General features: G+C 37.1%; 1 protein-coding gene and 2 pseudogenes across 1 annotated transcript; 1 reads left to right on the plus strand and 2 right to left on the minus strand.

The window, feature by feature from the left end:
* Positions 1-2601: 2601 nt before the first annotated feature.
* Positions 2602-3841, minus strand: LOC148691482 (uncharacterized; annotated as a pseudogene).
* A 468-nt stretch (positions 3842-4309) lies between these two features.
* Positions 4310-5850, minus strand: LOC137713813 (uncharacterized). Its single transcript, XM_068453169.2, has 4 exons — positions 5839-5850; positions 5299-5422; positions 5029-5075; positions 4310-4661 (listed from the first exon to the last, which is right to left on the minus strand). The coding sequence occupies exons 1-4, from the start codon at positions 5848-5850 to the stop codon at positions 4512-4514; spliced, it is 333 nt and encodes a 110-aa protein (XP_068309270.2). The 3' UTR covers positions 4310-4511.
* Positions 5851-6838: 988 nt separating this feature from the next.
* LOC137713295 (multiple C2 domain and transmembrane region protein 14-like) overlaps positions 6839-20560 on the plus strand; it is a 33617-nt pseudogene continuing 19895 nt past the window's right edge.

Here is a 20560-nt window from a genome sequence, read left to right on the forward strand (position 1 = left end):
GCCGTTAACATCTTCTGCTGCCGGTTGTGTAACTTCACTACCACCGACAACCTCCCACAAGTCTTGACCTTGAAGGTAAGACTCTATACACGTTGCCCACATGTTATAGTTTTGGTTGTTGAGCTTCTTGATTCCTCCAACAACTTGAAGATCACCCATCGTATCGGCAAGACTTTGACTACACCGAACAAGCTTGAGTGACTACCGTGCAGAGTAATACACTACTCTCGACACAAAGAAGCTCCCTCTCAAGGTTTGTGATAACCCCAGCAATAATCTCAAGAAATTTTTTTCTAATGTGGAAGATCAGTCAAAACTGCAACCACAAAGCATACTCGGAATTTCAAGAGACTTTACAACCAATGCTCTACCAAGAACGATCCCTGACCGACTTGGCTCTGATACCAATTGTTGAATAAGAAGAGAATCCAAGATAACTCTAATGATCCCAAGAAGAAGAAAATAGAGCACACTCTTAAATAAAGCTCACAAAACAAACTAATTAGCAAAGCTTTTCTTATTTAGCTCTAGGCTTTGTTTCTCCTTGGATGATTTACAATGCTTGAGGACTTGGGTATTTATAGCAAACCAAATGAAAGCTACACCACACACTTATTTCACCTACAACATCCACCTACTTCACCTACAACCTCCACTTACTTCACCAACCTCACACACTTACTTCACCAACCTCACACACTTACTTCACCTACAACATCCACCTACTTCACCTACAATTGACATTGATTCTCAACAGTTGCCACCAGACCAATGCCCAAAACTATACGTCGAAGGATCATTTGTACATTCAACGCCTTTTTGATTGGAGACTCTTGTGACACCTTTGCCTCTAGGATGAGTGATTAGATTATCACTATCATAATTCATTGTCATGATACCATATTAGAATTGCGTATATTATCTTTACTGATCGATGAATGAATGAATTTATGATGAAATACAAGGCTATATAATTTACTCATACAAGACAAGTAACCTCCACGGTAAGAGGAAAATATTATTGATTAGAAGAATTAAAATAATAAATAAATAAACTAAAAAAAAAAAAAACTAAAAAGGATTAAAAACATGAGTTGTTAGGGGAAAAAATATCATTCATCACAAAGGGGAGACAAACTTGTGGCTTGAGACCAATAAACCTGACTGAATAAACAGGAGAATCTCTAAGAGATGAGCATCATGCCAAACAACTGAAGACGAAAGCAGTTCTAGCCTAAATCGACATTGGGTCTGCAGAAGTTGTCATGCTCTGATCCCGAGATACACAAGGATCGACACATGGTAGCTGGAAGTAGAGATATAATAAAACATAGAGTCAGCTGAGACTCATACATAATAATCAAAGAATCAACGGAAACTAAATTACAATAAAAGTAACCAACTCTACTCTGTACTGTAGTGCAGGCACTAGCTACACTTCTTGAAATCCTCTTTCTTTGACCGCTACTTGTACTCTGCAAGAAACAATCCTACACTCCGGAAATCGTGCACTGAACAAAGTAAAAATTCGGGATAAGCTGTGAAGCTCGTGTGATGTATTAAGGAAATATTATTATAATTGTATTATGCCTTTTCTAGCCTAGGTGAAATCCCACAGATCAGGGAAAAGTTATATGCCTTTCCTAGCCTAGGCCAATCCCACAAACTAGGGATCACGGCTTGCATGCCATAAATTGTAGATATGTAGTAATTGTAAAGTGCTGTATATAATCTCTGTATGAGGAATAGTTAGGGAATCGAAGAAATTCATTCAAAACCATTGCACCTTCTATTTTCTTTACATGATGCGTTGGTTCTGGTAGGCTATAGCAATATAGCTAACAGTTCTAACACTATTAAGCAAGTTCTAGTATCTGAAGATTCTGAACCGGTTATAGAAGAGAAGCCATGAATTATGACTGAAACCGGATAAAATTCAGTTCAGATAAACAGAAACTTGTAAGCCAATTGACTTGCATGCTATTATCTTGCAACCATTTTTCTATCCTGATAGAGTCATTAATATTGTTCCACGGAAACATAACAACTCATACAAATTTAACTTTACCGAAATGGTTGCCTAAAGTTCAAGATTAATCGAGGAATCAATGAAGCAGACAGGTAAGCAAGAGGGTTTTCCACTGCTGTATATATATTTACAATGAGCAAACAAAAAGAGAACATATGTATAGCTCAACAACCTTTATACAATCGCAGTATCTAAACTTTCGTAAAAATGCCCTTCTTTTTGAAGTCAGAACTCAAAACTCTAGAAATAATCAACGATTCAGTTTGAAGTGCAAAATGTACCGATCCAAGTGAGAAGCTGATCACCACATCTGACCAGGAAGCAAGACCAGCAATACGCGGCCAAGACCATCGAGCAAAAACACAGTGAAGGTTTACGTGCTTTTTTAGGAATGACGAGAATGAGGATTTCCACACTATCCTGTCTACTAGCATTACCTAGTAGTGGCATGCTTGCGGTTCATACAATTTCCTGCCTATATATATCAGAGGCTGGGAAATTAGTGATAAACATGGATGAATTCAAGATATGGCTCTTGCCTTTCGTTTTAGATTCTAAAGTTCTGATAAACATTACATTTTTGAGGTGGATTCCATCTGGTTAGGCTTAATGCCTAAAGCGGTCCATATATATAGGATTCTTTGAAGCCTCATCCGGGTCATCAACTCTAAATGCTTTCGGAACAAAACACAGTTCTGATTTCTCCACATCCATAATATTTTAAACCCTCGAGTGCTTTCCTAGGGTTGGCAAGCCATTACCTGGGCAGCGACTATTACCAGTAGAGCTAGGAAGACGGAGATAAACAGCCATTAGATCCTCACAACAATACATTTCCCAGTCCAGCAGGAGGCCATAGTGGTATACAACCCCGATGTGGTGTTTGAACACTTTGTAAGGAAATTCTTAGAGCACAAATACCAGGAAATTGTAAGAAAATTCTGAGAGCACAATAACAGTTTGTAACAATTCAAAGCATTTGATACATTACGCTCATTACAGTTCAAAGGGAGTATGTGTTTGGGTAATTCACTTCCCTGGCTACTACGTACGGTCTTTGAAGACACGCATGAAGAGGGCTCCTCTAGATTTTCTCTACAACTGACAGAGCCCTTCTTAAGAAGTGTCCTTGGGTCTCTAAGTTAACAACCGTATCCAAAGATTCACAAAGAAGTTGTTGAGGACCAAATTTTAATACTGTTCCAGCTCTAGCTGTGGTTTCTAACCTGGTTGATGATTGTACTCCATCTAATCTTCACAGTTACTTGGGCCCATGCCTAAAGACATGATGATAAAGTATAAGGTAAATCACTTCAACAAAACCATTTTCCAGTAAATGATCAGTATGTTAACTGATATTAAAAACCAAATTCATATTTTGGAAGTAACTACTAAAAGTTAAGAAACATTTATATATAAAAACTTAATATGGTTTAAGCCTTTAACAATGTCAATTATTCTCAGTCCTGGGCTCTCTATCGGTAACAATGTTCTAAAAAACGTAGGTAACCAGATCAGTATCAGATTGATTGGGCAGAGGTGTTTGAAAGTTATCTTGGATGTGATAGTGAACTTGCTTCGGTTTGAAGGTTATCTTGGATGTGATAGTGACCCTTACTAAGTACCACCTACCAAGGTTGGAACTTCGTAAGGACTGGGGCACTAACCGACTAATCAATAAACTTTGGCACAACTACGTCCATTTTAGCTGAGGTGCACCCCTTCAAGTGCAACACCACGGCTACTGCGCTGTCAATTTTGTCGAAGGTCTCACCAGGTGCCAATTACAACTTCATCAATTTTGTCGAACATGTTGATTACATTGGCTAGCAAAAGGTTAGTAAAGCCACAGAAGGGCAGATACTTGAAAAACACTTGGAGCATGAGATCCTCTGCTCGTTGTACTGAGTTCTCTGTTTATAGTATTCGCAGATATGGGCGTCAAGTAATCAAAGCTGGACTTCCATCCTCATAACATTCTATCTCGGCATTTGACTCAGAAGAGGACTTCACCAGTTCTAAAATGAAGATTTGAAGTCTATGGGCTAGTTTAGAAGTGCTTTTAAAATGGTTGAAAACGCTTTTGGTGAAATCATCGGCAAGATAATCACCCCTACCGATCTCATACTTATCCACATGCAACTTTAAATAAAACAAGGATCAAATTCCCACCTGCTGTTACTAGATTCCGTTGTTGATAAAAATTAGGTGTTGTAAACTCACTCGTAGAATTGGTAGAGCATATCAGAAAGGCAAATTCTCTTTCAAATTGAAAATGTCTCAAGTTCGAATTTCCCACATCATTTAATAAGATAAAAAAGTTCTAAGTTTAATACATCTAAAGTTCCATGCAGTTTCATACGAATATTTGACAAAAACACAAATAAAAGTTCGTCCAGAATCTATATGGATCGTGACTGTAAAGTTTACACACACATATATAAAACATACTAAAACTAAAGCCTGAGAGGGAACAGGATCTTTAAGCTTTTCCAGGGGTTCTTGGGTCATGATGGTTGTTTGCTCCTGTTCCTGGATAGTCTTCACTTTCTATAGCCATCCTTCCTTCAATAAAACTCTCTCCCTCGCCCACATCAAACAACTCGTCTCCTCTCCCCACATCTACTAGACCCTGCCAGAAAGAATAAATTAAGAAAGCATTATTGTGGGATAAATTGCAAATAATTAACACATACATAAATTTATGTACGAATCTCTATATATTGCAGAATAAAGTGGGTAAAATAAGAGAATTGTTATTAATACTTTGAAAAAATCATCATGCACTGCTTCATACTTCTTTTCACCTTGAAGAAGTGCGCAATGGCATTTTCATTAAAAATGCCTTACCGCTTTACGAATACACGATAACGTTTTAGAGTGATAGTAACAACGCTCTGAAATAATTATCATTGGTACAATATTTCACTACTTTAAGGAAAGAACAAGAAGAAAAGAATGAATGAGAAGGCGAAAGCGAAAGAGATAGAGAGCTGAACCAGAGATTCTTGGACCGACAAGTCTTTCTCCTCTGACCTGAGGCTCCCTACAAAACAGGCATAATAACGAACTATTAATCCACTTCTTTTATATAAGAAAAAATAATGAAATAAACCACTATTTTTGCACAAATAAAATTTTGTAAACAGATAGACTGCATATATGTATATCATGTTGCATCAGCTTTAGACCCTTCTACTGAATCCAAATGACCAAAGAAAATATTTAAAAAGTGAAAGGAAAGAAAAAGAGAAATTCTTGAGCCTTACTGGTTGCAGGAACTGCAGATAAAGATCGATCATACGAGAAAACCAATAAGAGTACCAGCAGTAGTTTAAGTGATGGATTTTGAAGCATGTTGATCAAATAGGAGGAGGAAGAAGAGGAAAGAGGCTAAGAGTTGGTGAACAGCAAGAAAAATCATGTAGTATGATTGCTTATATAGGAAGAGCTATCACATGAATATTTATGGAATTCTTTATCCCAACGCAAAAGTCTGCTCAAATTATTTCTCCTCATCCAATTTAATTTGATATAATAATAGTAATAAGGTTTAATTACATTTTACACCTTTAAACTTAAGAAGATTATCATGAAGTACTTGTAATTTTCTCACATTACGCCTTAAAGTTTTAAAATTGTATCATTTTATATCTTTTGTCTTTTTAAACATCTAATCCTCCATTGAATTGATGAGTTTTTTTCTTCAATGTTGTGGTGCAAAGGTGGCTTACACGATAGCCCATACAAGGATCTCATGCTCATCATGTCGTCAATTTAATGAATGTTAAAACAAGTAATCCTCTGACCTGATACATCATGGTCCTATGGAAAAGCCATTGGCTAATTGATGATGCAACATGACCATGCCCCAATTTGGGTGTGTTTGACATATTCATAGAGGCATATGAGTGTAACAAGGAATTTCTAACCTTCAGTAAGAGAAGGAGAATACTATACGATCTAATTCGCAAATCTTTGGTCAAATTATCCAGCGTGATTAAAGAAGGCATTCTTTATACGTCTCAATTGAATAATATATATTTGGGGAAATCACATTAGGGGTTTGCATAAACATTCATACTCTAATAATTTGATTAAGAATATTGAGTTAGAGAATGATTGAATTGCATTGTAATTGCAGCCAAATAGGCTATCTCTAAACTATTCCATATTTGCTTGGGTTGTGGCTAGATGTCACTCATGACTTGTGAGTCTTCTCGAGGACTAACCACATACTCTTCGATGATTGGGAGAATTAAAAGAGTGTTTTAATTTGCTAAGTGATTGTAGTATTACTAATCACCTCATTGCCTCGCTAATTGAAATATAAAGGATCGTACATTGATACGCTAGTGTATTGAGATAAGTACGAAGTGGTGGAAACAATTAATTACAGTAATTAAATAGAGGTGAAATTAATTAGAGAATCTTAATTTATCATATTAACAATTAGACGTTAATTTTAGGTCTTAAAATAGTTTCAGGTTTTTGGGGCCCACTGGGCCCAAACACATTAAGCTTCATTTAAGGACTTGAAAAGACGAAATTGACATAAGATCCAAAAGAGCCATCCTTCTATGTATGCCCAAGAGAGGGTCAGTTCACTTGACTTACCTCCCTAAATTAGCTAACACTTAGCTTATTTCTCTTTATGGTTTTTGGTGGTTCACTTCTAGAACAACAGAGGAGAACGTTTCTCCCTGTCTAACATCAGAGGCCGGCCCCTAGAGGACAGATTACTAGTCTTTATCTACTAGAGGTATGGGACATTTAGGTTGTCTCATGTGTCAATTTTTGGAGAAATCGATGGAGAGGACCTATGGAGAGAGCCAAGAGAAGTTCCATGGAGATTCAAAAAGGAGAAGTCAAGGTTCTAAGGAGCATAGAAGCTTTCTTGGGGAGGCCAATCTTGGCTCCAAATGGTATACAATCCTCTCTCCCTTCCTCTGTAGTTAAATGTTTTTTAAATTTGATACCTCAATCATTAGGCCTATTAATCTTGAAGGGTATTTAGTTTTGATTAATTTTTGTTTATTGATTCTATTGTCATGCATTATTTTAAAGTATATGCATGCTAATCTAGTGAAATCTCAACACAAATCTCTAATTTTTCCTTCAAGTTTGTCATAAAAGAAAGTAATAATGTTTTATGTTAGTTTATCATGAGTGAGGAAAATTCCCAACGATAAAAATGATTTAAAAAAAAGAATTAATTACATAAAACAACCTTAACTATTGGGCCAGTCACAGTTTTATACCCCATATTTAAAAAATGTCAATGTCATACCTTATCTTACGAATTTGTGACAATTTCATACTTTCCGTCAGTTTGTTTGTCAATTCTTTTGTTAAATAGTGATGTGGCTTAAAAAAAAAAAAAAAATTAAAAACTCAAAAAATAATTTTTTTTTTTTTTTTGCATGGGGACCCACCCTTTCTTCCCCCTTCCCTCTTCCCCCAACCCAAAACCAGAACCACTCCAAACCCATATCCCACCTGCCCTAACATCTCCCTCCCCCCCAACCACTGTCATTTGTTGCACCAGCTCCTACAACACCTGCTGCTACACCCAAACCCACCACCTTTACCTGCCACTGCCACCAGCCACATACCTACTTCTGCAACCTCTCGCTATGGAGCTTTGCCTCAGCGCCTCGCTTGACCGGGTCTTCTCAACCTAACTCGCTGACGACCCGCCCATTTCGAACTTGCTCATGGTCACCATCAAACGGTCACAAGCCAACGCAGCAGTCCTTGATCTCCACCATTAAAGTGGAGCTCCAACACCTAATTCTATCGATTCTCGACAACTCGGTCGTTAGTCAAGTCTTCGCCTAAGTAGGTTTTTGAAGCTCCGAAATAAAGCTCGCAATTTTGTGCCATTTTCATCAAATTCTCAGATACCCACACTCTAGAGCCACCATCCTCTCTTTCTCTGCAACTTAGTCGATTGCCTGGACACAGGTCATCTGACTAGAACCGTTTTCACTGACGGGGACGAAAATTCGAGGAGAATAGGAGATGTTCTCGGGAGAAACAGAGGGCGAAACTGGTAGCGGTGTTGGTGGTGACGGGTTGGGGTGGTAGGTTTGGATGTTGTAGCAGATGGTCGAGGGGGAGGGAGATGTTGGGGCGGGTGGGATTTGGGTTTGGGGTGGTTCTAGTTTTAGGTTAGGGAAAAGACGGGAGGGGGAAGAAAGGGTGAAGGGATAAGAGGTGGGTCCCCATGCAAAAAAAAAATAAATGATTTTTTTTTTGAGTTTTTAATATTTTATTAATTTTTTAAGCCACGTCACTATTTAACGGAAGAATTGATAGACAAACTGACGGAAGGTTTGAAATTGTCACAAATTCGTAAGATGAGGTATGACATTGACATTTTTTTAAAGATAGGGTATGAAACTGCGACTGACCCAATAGTTGAGGTAGTTTTATGTAATTTACCCTAAAAAAATCTATTTGTTGCAGTCCTATTTGAATAGGAATGTGATTGTGTAAATCCTAACATATCTAGGCATGTCTTTTATATTCCCCTTCGTAGTTAATATCCTATTAAGAGTTGTAATCCTAAAAGGGTAAGGAATTAACTTTCCCTACTACTGTAAATAAAGTCACAATGGGGTGGAATAGAACACACCCACAATGGTTTTGTCCTTGCATCTCGGCCCGCATGCCGTAACCTTCTTGGTTGCAGGACTTACGCCACAGCCTATTGGACTTAGCTTCAGCCTCGGCTGGCCCCGTGCGACCCAAAATCGTAAACCAACTTTCACTGGGCTTGCTTTCCCACACAAACCCAAGGCCAGCTTTCGTTGGGCCCTAACCCGTGCCCCTCCCTTGGCCCTAATTACGCTAGCACTTGTTGTTGGGCTTCAAAAACTTGGCCCGTGGCCTGAAGACCATCATTGGGCTGTTTTTGCAGCCATACCCAACCCGAGCCCCTTCTTTTGCTCACGGCACCCAACCTTATTTTTTGGGTTATGGTATTTTCAACCCAATAATATTATTTTAATATTATTTTGTTTATATTAGCATATTGCATATTGCATTCTGCATATTATTTTGGGCTATAGTATTACTCATTAATACTTCACTTAAATTAGCATAATGCATTCTGTGTTCTTGCAGGAACCTCTCTTTTATGAACTAAACGTTCATAAACTAAAATTGAACCTGTAGTTTCAAATTTAGTGCCTTTGAAACTCGAAGTTTTCGTAAAACAATACACCCATGAAAACCTGACGTTTTTCATGAAACCATGTCTTAGAACTTGAATGTTCTAACTTTGATGCTTATGGATGATTCATTCCCATAGCACCAATCACAATCTTGTTCCCTCAAATTCAGTGGATTGTCGAACTGTCACAAGTTTGATTTTCCTGATTTAGATATTTTCTAATAGAAACCACTTTATGTGGGGTACATGACATTGCCTGAAGCACACCATGATTATGTCCATTAATGAGTATAATTCTGAAGTTTATAAATCTGATCGAATTTTGGCTGGAGAATACTTTTCTCGTTCGGCCATGTTTCTAACTCGCCCCTAAATCAGCAGTTTAGAAAGTAGAAGTTTACCAAATTCTCGGATTTGATTATTACCACGAACATGAGAGAAAGGTATAGACTCAGTTCAGTTGGAATCTACCGAATGGCTTAAACCAGTTCAATCAAAGCCTACCGAATGGTGATGCACTGCTTCGGCAGGGATACACCAAATGGCATACTCTCTCACAATCCAATTTCGAGTTTGTTTTTACAACATATGGTAGAATCAGGGCCTGCCAAGGTGTGGCATCATGCCTGAAGCATGATCCTTGGCACCTAAGACCTAAAACTTCAAGAATAAGGGATAGTATTCCCAAACCTTAACCCTACAAAATCTACTTCCGTCTCGATGGAATAGATCATTGGTTATACACTTGTTCGTGCCTCTACCAATGTTGTTAAGGAGTAACATTCTCATAGTCAATATGTGAGACTAATTTTGCTTCACGAACACCGTTGGAAGAGCAGAATTTTGACATAAATGACCTTGTTGGCCAAATCCACCCTAGTAACTTTGGTTTACTCTGTGAACATTTTCCCATGTTCTTGGATTCAAGTTTGGTGTATGTTTTACTTATGGATAATCTTATTGAAATTTTCCTCGAATATGAGTTAATTGAATCATGTTTTTTGTATACATGTGACCAATCCAATTAACCACGTGATTAGGTAGGAATGTGGGGAAGTTAGTTATCTGGATGAATGCGATACTACGTACACTAACTTTACACCTAAATCATATCTCTAACAACGACTTCAGGTCTATCCAGCCTAATTAAGAGCATTGGCATGCTCCTCGTTGTATGAATGGTATTGTATCACCATTTAAGGGACCTGAAATTCTCCCTATCATTAAGTGTTTAAAGATATTTGAGAGAACAATGATCATCAATGAAACCACTGAAGAAAATAAGAGTGAAATATCTTTGCACCACCTCCAAAATTGAGCCTGAATCTTTGATTTGGGGCTAATGGGCTGTTTCCCAATTGGGGTACACGCCACATGTGGCCGGCCTAGAGCTGGGTGATTGAGCAGTTTACTTGTTATGGCACGACCATTTGGGACACTTAGGTCGATCAATGATGCTACGACGCAATTCCTTACCCGAAGTAAGGATCTTGTGCCTACAAGCACACTTGCCAAAGTCCACTTGTTTGGGAAATTTGATTTTCTAAATCATCCCTCACAAAGATACAGAACGACTCTCTTTTCACAGTGGATTTAAAGGAATATATGTGGACTAATCCAACCAAAATGCGGACCATATAAATACTTATGGTTTTGGTTGATAAATCAACAAACTGGTCACATGTTTGTTCACATACATTGCTGCTGAACCTTCTGGCCGATTAAGGGTTCACCACCCTACTTATCCCATAAGGTCTGGGAGACTAGATAATGCTGGATAGTTTATATCGACGTTTTTTTGATAAAGTATTACATGTCGTTTTTGGTTTCTAATTGAACATTGAATTCCCATGATCACCCCAAATAGTCTCGCCTAGTGATCATAAAGTGCAATTTAAATGATTGCCCGGATTTTGGTAAACGTACCAAGTTTTTGGTTTCTGCCTAGGGCTATGCAATCTTATACGCAGTTATGTTGGTTCGCCTTGAGGCCTATTGCCACCTAACCATTTTAACGTTACAATTGGTTACTGGGTACGAACCTGACGTTTTTTGTATTTACAAATTTGGGTGTACATTTCATTTGCCAAGTGGAGCCGCCGCAACGTACCAACATGGGTCTTCAAAGAAGGACGTGAATCTTTGTCGATCATGATTCTCCTTCACACTAGCTCTTTTAGAGCCCTTGCATGCAATCTCTTTACCGCTCATTTGTGGGTTATCACTTTAATGAGACAGTCTTCTTGCCGTTAGGGGGAGATATGAACGTCAACGTTCCTGTAGAACGACACGAATTTACGTGGACAATACCCACTATGTCTCATCTCGATCCCTGTACCGCACAAGTATGATAAGCAAGTACGATGAATTCTGGATTTCAAAATGTTGCTCCAGATGCATTCCTCTAATCTAGCTAAAGTGACGAGATCATATACCAACTGCAAACATGCCTGCAAGGATAGAAGTACTTAACGAAAGTTGAGTTAACATCCGCGATGGGTGTGCCGCCCCCGTTGGACGGTTTGGATACTCCTGGTAAATAGTTCGATACACCGTCGGATAGCCAATCAATCTGTCTTGGCCTAGAGCACGACAAATAACTCGGTTCGTAGGATTCACTTTCTTAGAAGAGGAAGACATGTCACAACAATGAATCCATACTTGATCGCTATGTCAAATCATTTCCATCCATGAGATTAATCCAGATTACTCCTAAGACTTGAAGTTCTTGGTCCAGTATACTAGTTTAGGTGAGCTAAATGGAATTGCAATGAGATTACCATTGATGATGTTTTCACTTATATGGTAGCTAACGACATAAATGAAAAGCGATAATATCGAATCGTGTTCCATTGATTAAGTGACAACATAGAACTGATTAGACAACCGAAATTACAATCAAGGTCAAATTCCTTACCAAAGTGTGTTTTGGACCTATTATTCTTACACTGCCCATGGTAACCCTGTTATGTTACAAGTGGGAAATGCAGTGTTATAAGATGAATGAAATAGTGTGATATGATGCATGCCTTACGGCACAAGGTTTCTCTCAAAATATCATGTGATTGATAGCAACATTATGAATTGTGGTTATTGTTTTCTCCATGGAGATATTAATATGGAGATTTACATGTAAGTTCCTGAAGAATTACATAGACTGGTTCAAATAGTTCCAAAACCACGGAACACCCTCTTAACTTGTTTAAGGCGTTCACTAACAATCTGACGGATGTGGTATACCCGTCTAAGTGATTATTTGATCAGTCAAGGATGAATTATGTCATTGTGTGTTAAACTATGAAGTTTTATTTTGAATTGCTAGAGTTACAATTTATGTTGTTGACATGAATCTCACTAAGACTCCGGAAGAGTTTGAGAAAACTGCCTCGCAACTGAAGATGGAATTTGAGATGAAGGATCTTAGGAAAACTCGTTTATACTTTGACCTGAAGTTCAAGCATTATTCTGACTGTATTTTGGTTTACTAGTCCAACTACACCCGGAATGTGTCACATTTGAGTATAGCTTTGATCGTCCATACGTTATATGAAAATGAGACCCTTGAAGAGGTTATGGAATCTAAAATTCCATATCTAAGTTCAACTTTGCACTTCATTGTACTTAGCTCATTGTATTAAGATAGGGCATCTCATTCGCTGTTGAAATACAACACCGCGCCTACACGCAACCACTGAATTGGTATTAAAGATCCCTAAAGGTATTAGGAATTTGGGCAAATCCCAATGCATCTCAGCGAATCTAACCCCCTGATCCTTGAAATGATGCTTGCCTTGTTGTTATGCTGACACATGTTACTTATCAAACCCACACAAGGCAAAATCCCTATATGGTTATGTCTTTACCGTTAGGGATATCGCAATATCTTGGAGGTCCACGATTTGACCTTAGTTGCGAAATATTCGAATCATTCCAAGACTCACCTTACTTTACTATGCCACAAGTGAGACATGGTTAGAAGTTCTTGTTGAGCATATTCAAAATACTTGCTATGTTTTCATCCATCGTTGAGTCCTGACGACGATCCATGAAGACTATGCCGCGTGTATCCACCCGGACAAGTCATGATACATCAACGAAGTTAACCCCAAGAGATATTACATATACATCACATCAACAAAGCATCAGGAGATTGAAGTCATGCAAGTCGATCCTAAATAACCTTGCCGACCTTTACACAATGTCACTGCCGAAGTCAACCTTCTAGAAGTTTGTCCGAGGAATTGGTATGCCTAACTATTCATATACAATGCTTGTAGTTCTCATTTGGAAGTTATGTCAAACTCAAGGAGAGTATCCAGAAGTATACTCACTTGATCTTAATGTACTCTTTTTCCTTACGATTAGGAGCATTTTTCCCACTGGGTTTTTGCTACCTAATTAGGTTTTAACGAGGCAACCATCATGGGCTGATCATACCCTTGAGAATTATTCTACTTACGTCCAAAAGACGTATAGTTTTGACTTAATGCAATTTCTCAATTTTCTCCTTGAACTATGAGTTTTTCTCCCACCTTGGGTTTTACCATAGCAAGGTTTTGTGAGTTTTTTTTTAATTTTTTTTATGCATTCTTCCGTTGATTTGAGACTCGCATATGCTCATTGTGCTGACGACTTCATCAACTGTACTTACTTCATCGCTGAAGACCTGAAGTGTCATCTGTTTGAGTATTTACACACTTAAAGATGAGTGATGCAGTCCTATTGGAATATGTAATTGTGTAAATCCTAACATATCTAGGGATAACTTTTATATTCCCTTTAGTAGTTAATATCCTATTAAGAGTTGTAATCCTAAAAGGGTAAGAAATTAATCTTCCTTACTACTATAAATAAAGGTATAATGGAATGGAATAGAACACACCCATAATTACATATTTCTCTCTTCTCTCTACTACTGCCGCACATTTCTCTCTCTCTCTCTCTCTATGACCTCCATAATTGTTCAGTAAATTATGCCTATAACACTATTGGAATAAAAGAAATTAATAAAACAGTTCCTCAATGGTCATACAAATTAATCAACAATTTTGAAGAACAGGAAGGGGAAACCGAAGTAAAAATAATTTCCTAAGTGGGTGGAGGGCATCACTTTCCCCTCTATTTTCCCATGGTCAAGGAAAATCGTTTCCCAAGCATACCCTCACCAAACATGAAAAATGCAACAATTTCCCATTGCCAAGTTTAGTTTCCCACAAATCAAACGCACCGTAAAAGTAATTGTGCATTTAGTTTTAAAATCAAAGTTGAAGGGTTGAAAAGTCGAGCTAGAAGTTAAACTAGAGAGTAATGCTATAAAAGTCATTTTATTTGAATCGTACTCTTATATCATATGATGTATTGTTGACATATATTTGTCACGTTATTAAAGTTAATAATTGTATATATCGTTTAGCCACTTAGTATTAAAGAATAATATTTTCCTTCACTCGTTAGATAGCGAGTTCGATATATACAAATTATTATGATTAATTTATTGTCACATCCCGGGCCCGCTCCATCACCGTAGCACAATATTGTCCGTTTTGGGCTTACTATTCCCTCACGGTTTTGTTTTTGGGAACTCACGAGCAACTTCCCAGTGGGTCACCCATCATGGGATTGCTCAAGCCTCCTCGCTTAACTTCGGAGTTCCGATAGAACCCGAAGCCAGTGAGCTCCCAAAAGGCCTCGTGCTAGGTAGAGATGTGAATATACATATAAGGATCACACCTCTGGGCGATGTGAGATGTCACAATCCACCAAAGCGGACAATATCATGCTACAGTGGAGTCGGGCCCGGGAAGTGGTCCCGCTCGGGTTGGGATGTGACAATTTGGTATCAGAGCCTAACCCTGACCGTGGTGTGCCGACGAGGACGTCGGGGCCCTAGGGGGGTGGATTGTAAGATCTCACATTGCCCATGAAAGTGGTCCCGCTAGAGCCGGGATGTGACATTTATTGTGTGGCTCAATTCAAACTCTTTAATTTTATTATAATATTTCATTGTATGACAAAATTTGAAAAAAAAATTGAAAATCTTCACGAATGATATGTTAGGCACTTCAAAAAATTTATAAATGAATAGACCTTTGGTTTGAAAAAAAAAAAGAAGAAAATTTTGACCTAAAATTCAGGTGCCATGTATATTATAATTTGATGGATTAGGATTCTCTCCGGATTCTTTTTGTGGGGATTTTAGGAATCCTTATATCCTAGCCATTCATCATATATCGTGCAGTTATTTTTCGCCAAATACTATTTGTGTTTAATTTTAAATGAAAAAATGAAGTGATTTCTAACCGAACGATGTACGATAAAAAATTAAGATGTGATAATCCATAAGATCTCTACAATTTAGATACGGATGAATCCAAATCTTAATTTGATGACCTAAATTAAATTTTCTATATTAACTGCTTGTAATATGTCCACCACTTGTAAAAAAAAAAAAAAATTAAAAGAAAACTAATGAAAATGGTTTGAAAACTTTGAGTTTTAATTAAAATGATAAAAAAATGTTGTAAGTAAATAGTACCAAAAGTGACTTTTTAGAATAAAAATGTCATTTTTGGTAAAAATGAACGGTACATGAATGTTTCGTTAAAGCTTCTCAAATTTAAAAATTTGGTGTCAAGTTATTAATCGACATGACACATAAATTAAAGAAAAAGTGTATTATATTGTTCTTACAAAAGTTCATTTGCGAATTATTTGAGAAAGTTTGTTTTTTTCTTCATCTTAAATACTATTATTGGTACAGCACATAATAACGTAAGGAATCTCCGTGACTGCAATTGATGGACATCTTGGGAAGTTTGGAGGGCTTGGACGGTGGAAAGATGTCTGACTCGTGACTTTGTTCAATTGTCGCATATGGCAACGTCGGCAAGTTCGATTGTCATTAGGGTTAAGATCCCACTCACTCGCTGACTTAGGGTTTGTGGTGGTTGTCCCCAGTGATGGAGATCGACTGATCATACATTCATGCATGGCCACAATTATAGACAATTACAGACATCCCCTACCACTTCTAGGGAGAGCCACCTAAACCTTATCAGCTTCTTTTTCCTTTTCTCTGTCTTCCTAATGAGATCAAATGAGATCTTACCCAAAAATCAAAAGAGATTGAAGGAGATTTGAACCTCTGGCATGCACTTATATAAAAAGCTAAAACACATTCCATCGTTTATAGCTTTTTATAAAAATGTTATTCTTACCACATTTTAAAATTATATTTGTGTCATTTCTTCAATAGAGATTAGACTCATATGTATTGGTAAGTTATATTTCTAATGTGGTATGAAAATATGTGATAAGTGTAACATCACTCAAAGTTTTAAATTTTGAAGAAGTTAGATAATTTGTTAATTGTTTAATTCTAACCCTATTTTGAGGACATTTAAGAGGTTTAAGGCATTATGCATGTTTGTAATGTAATCGGTTAAGATTCAAAATATTGAGATTTTCTATGGTAGATTCCAGACTTCTTGTTCTTTGAACATTTACATTGATTAATCTTCTCTTTGTCACGCTGCGCCAATTTTACATTCTAATTTAAGAGATTTTTCGATCTAGAACATTGTCACATGTGATACTACTCCATTCAAATTGTAACATATGTACTTGTTTTTTTAATTATTATAATACCTTAAAAGTGGACCGTGTGAGCCTTATTGTTTACTCATATTAACATGTGGAATAACACATCAACTCCCAAGTATATATTCCATAAACGCATAAAATGTAAATTATATGTAAATTTAAATAGTTCTGCATCTATTATGTTCTATAAAAAAGAATATGCTGAAGATTAACACAAGTGAAATATATAAGGGATGATATATATGGAAGTGGAACTAACCCACACAGAAATACAATAAATAATTACCCAAGTTGACTTTAGGATAAATATTCTTATCAGTTACGTTTTGGCTTTTGCATATTCAACTTGTCCTTCTTATCTTTATTAATATAAAACGCCAGCCATTCCCACATGTTTCCTCATGTCCATTGCCATCATCGCCCACCCTCTCTCCACTCCTGTTTTATTTTCTCAATCAGTGCTGTGTAGATCCATTGAATACTTCATAAGAAGCAAAGGCATGGCGCACAAGTGTAATTTTATGACACAACTACTTATCTTTCTATGTTTTACATATGTCCTCTCATCAATTACTGCAGTTCCTACGACAAGTAAGCCTTTTATTTATTTATTTATTTTAATTTTGAAATAACTGAAAAAATTACAAGATCCTCGACGAATGATATTTATGTCTCTTTTCCTTGGCTCTGGATAATATAGGAAGCCGGAAGATAAGGAAGGAAGACCTACCGAGTCAGAATTTGTTGGATGAAGGTGTCCTTGATTTGGGAGAAGGATTTGTGGAGGGGCGGATGGATCTGGAAACCAATGATTATTCAGAGGTAGGAGCAAATCCGGTTCATGATCCAAAACCCCCAGGAAGAATTTGAGCCTTACGGTGGGTTTTGGTTTTGAACTTTTGATCTGGTTGGGGTTTTCTTCGGTTGTATGTCCTCCATGTCCATACATGTAATAATTTAATATACAAGAATTATTTTTTTGGGTGATAAGAACAACGTGCTTGTTGAATACAATCTTTCTGGTTTTTGGTTGTTGTAATCTTCTTCTAATTATTTTATTAATTCTCCTTTATTATTTGTTGCTACTCCCACCTTCATATCATGTTTTCTCACTCTTTTGTTTTTGTTAGATGTTACAACTCCCCTAGTAATAATACATGTAACAAAATAAACCAAGGTGGATTGGATTTATTGCTCCTAACATCTAAAAAAATTTATCGTTAGAATCCTGTTTGGGTTAATCTAACGTCTAATATAACACACTCTATCGTTTGGCAAAATAAATAAATAAATCGAGGTGGATTGGATTCATTGCTCTTAAACCTAAGACTATCTCCAATCGACCAGGCCAAAGGACCATAGGGCTAAAAATACCTCTTTTGACATGAAAACAGTCTTCAATCGAGGGCTAGGCCAAAGGGCTCGTGAGCCCTACCCGGCCAAAAATGGGAGAACCAACCAAAGGGCTGGTCAAGAGTAGCCAGCCCGCCAGCCCTATATCCCAGCCCGCTAGCCCTATAGCCCAGCCCAAGCACATTTTACCTGACATCATGCTTATGTCAGCTACCTGACATCATGTTGACATCAGCTACCTGACGTCATGCTGATGTCAAGTTACTATTTGACTTTTTTTTTTGGACGAAATAAAAAAAAAATTCTAATTTTTTATTTTTATAAATACCTAAGCCATTTCTATCCCATTTCTCACATCCTTTTCACCATTCCATACTATCTTACCTCATTTTATTTCAATTCTTCACCAATTTTTCACATCATTTTCATTCTATAAAGATGAAATTCGAAGGCTTATTAATTTAGCGACAAGTGGCACTTAGAATATGTCCGAAAACCTTATTTTAATATGGTAGTTGAATTCAATTAACCATGTTAATTCAATTAAAGTAATAGATTATGTTTGGCCTATGGCTTTTTGGTCCATTCGGTTGGAGATGGTGTTTTGTCAAAGGCTATGTTTGGCCTATAGCCCTTTGGCCCCCTCGGTTGGAGATGGTATAAAATATGGTTTGACATTGTTTATTAAAATATAATTTCTTACAGGGCTATAGGCTAAACATGGCTCTTTGGCCCTTTTTCGGTTGGAGATGGCCTGAGGACCTTCTCGAGGCTAAAGGCCCAAAGAGAAGAGTAACTAACTCGACCATATTGATTAACAAAGTGTGACCAACTCTGAACAAGCAACATTACAAAGCGCGTACCCGGCCATTTCTAGTAACCCGAGTGAGATGCCTTCTTCCAGTCAACATATATGGGCAAAGTAATAAGGAGATAATCTGCGTTCAATGCAGATGTCAGGATTAAATCCCTATCGGATAGTTCTTCAAACTGAGCTCCATGAAGAAGTTGCATGAAAGAACGCTGGAAACGAGTGGAAACATCAACTCTACAACACAAGAAAATATTGCATAGGATGTCAAAGGCTTCCCATACCATGAATCTGAACAACAAATAAAAGTAAATACAAAACATAAACATAAAACGCGCCTACTTCTTAATGGTTATAGCATCAATCTTTCAATCTTGTCAAACTTTTACCTCAAAATTTTGCTGACCTTGTAGAGCAAAATGGACAACGAAAAACTACCATATTTGTCCTATTTCCCTAATAACAGTTGATTTTATACCATGAAATGAGATAATTAAAGGGTTCTATCTGCTGATACAATTAAAATTGACTGCAATACTTTCTTTGTCAAAAATTACAAGCATATGCATTATATATATCCACATATACTTCTTCAACCCGATTTTAGAGCGAGTATATCAGATTATAAACCGGAAGCACTAACGATTATCCCTCTAACATTGAAGGTTTTCTAAGCTTCTAACTTCTGTTTTATAAGTTTCTAAATGGCAAATTAGTTTATAAAATCATAAAACATTAGTCACTCGGGTTAAAGGGCGTCAAAAGAAGCAAAAAAAATCGTAAAACATTACAAAGTAATCATGTAACCAACTCGACAATTCCTTAGTAACAAGATATGTTGTGACTAAAGCATTTTTAGTCAGTCCATGTGTTTTTTTGGTGACTAGATCAATTAGTCACTCGGGCTAAAGGGTGATGAGTTTAAATCAAAAGAAGCAAATAAGCACAACGTACATGCCCAAGAAACCTAAAAGGATCAGCTACCATGCAGGCACAAGAGAGATGGTCGCACCATTTATGTGCGGCCAACATCTACACGCTGTGGAGCTATATCTCACACAGAAAAGACGCGTCATTCAAAATGTATATCCACTGCCCCCTCCTGATACCTTTTCCTAGGCACTAATGAACCTTTCATTTCACATCGAAGATCACCACAAAGGTACAAACAACATTTCTTCTGAAACTGCTGCATTTTCATCTTTTAAAACTTAGGATGTGTTAGAATCCAGGGCAGCCACTAGTTAGCTCGACCCTTGATCTTTTCCTTCACATCCAAATTTAATAGGCTATTAATGAACAATATTTGACTGCTCAAATGTGAGTAAGAATTCATACTCAAAACTTCTTGTGGTCGATTCATGAAACTTCATGCTAAGATTGAATCCGGTGATTTTATAGATCACTCTATTAACATTGTCTCTCCAAAAAAATTAAATAAAACTAAGTTAATAGATAATCAACTATAGCAAATAGATAAATGCTCGTTTAATCATTCAACTATTACAAACCTTCTATCTATTTTATATAGTTGATTGACTAAACGACCTAAGTTTTAATTAATATTTTACAAAATGATATTTAT

This window comes from Pyrus communis, chromosome 14, assembly GCF_041283825.1.
Source record: "Pyrus communis isolate YQ-2024b chromosome 14, ASM4128382v1, whole genome shotgun sequence".
Classification (NCBI taxonomy): domain Eukaryota; kingdom Viridiplantae; phylum Streptophyta; class Magnoliopsida; order Rosales; family Rosaceae; genus Pyrus; species Pyrus communis.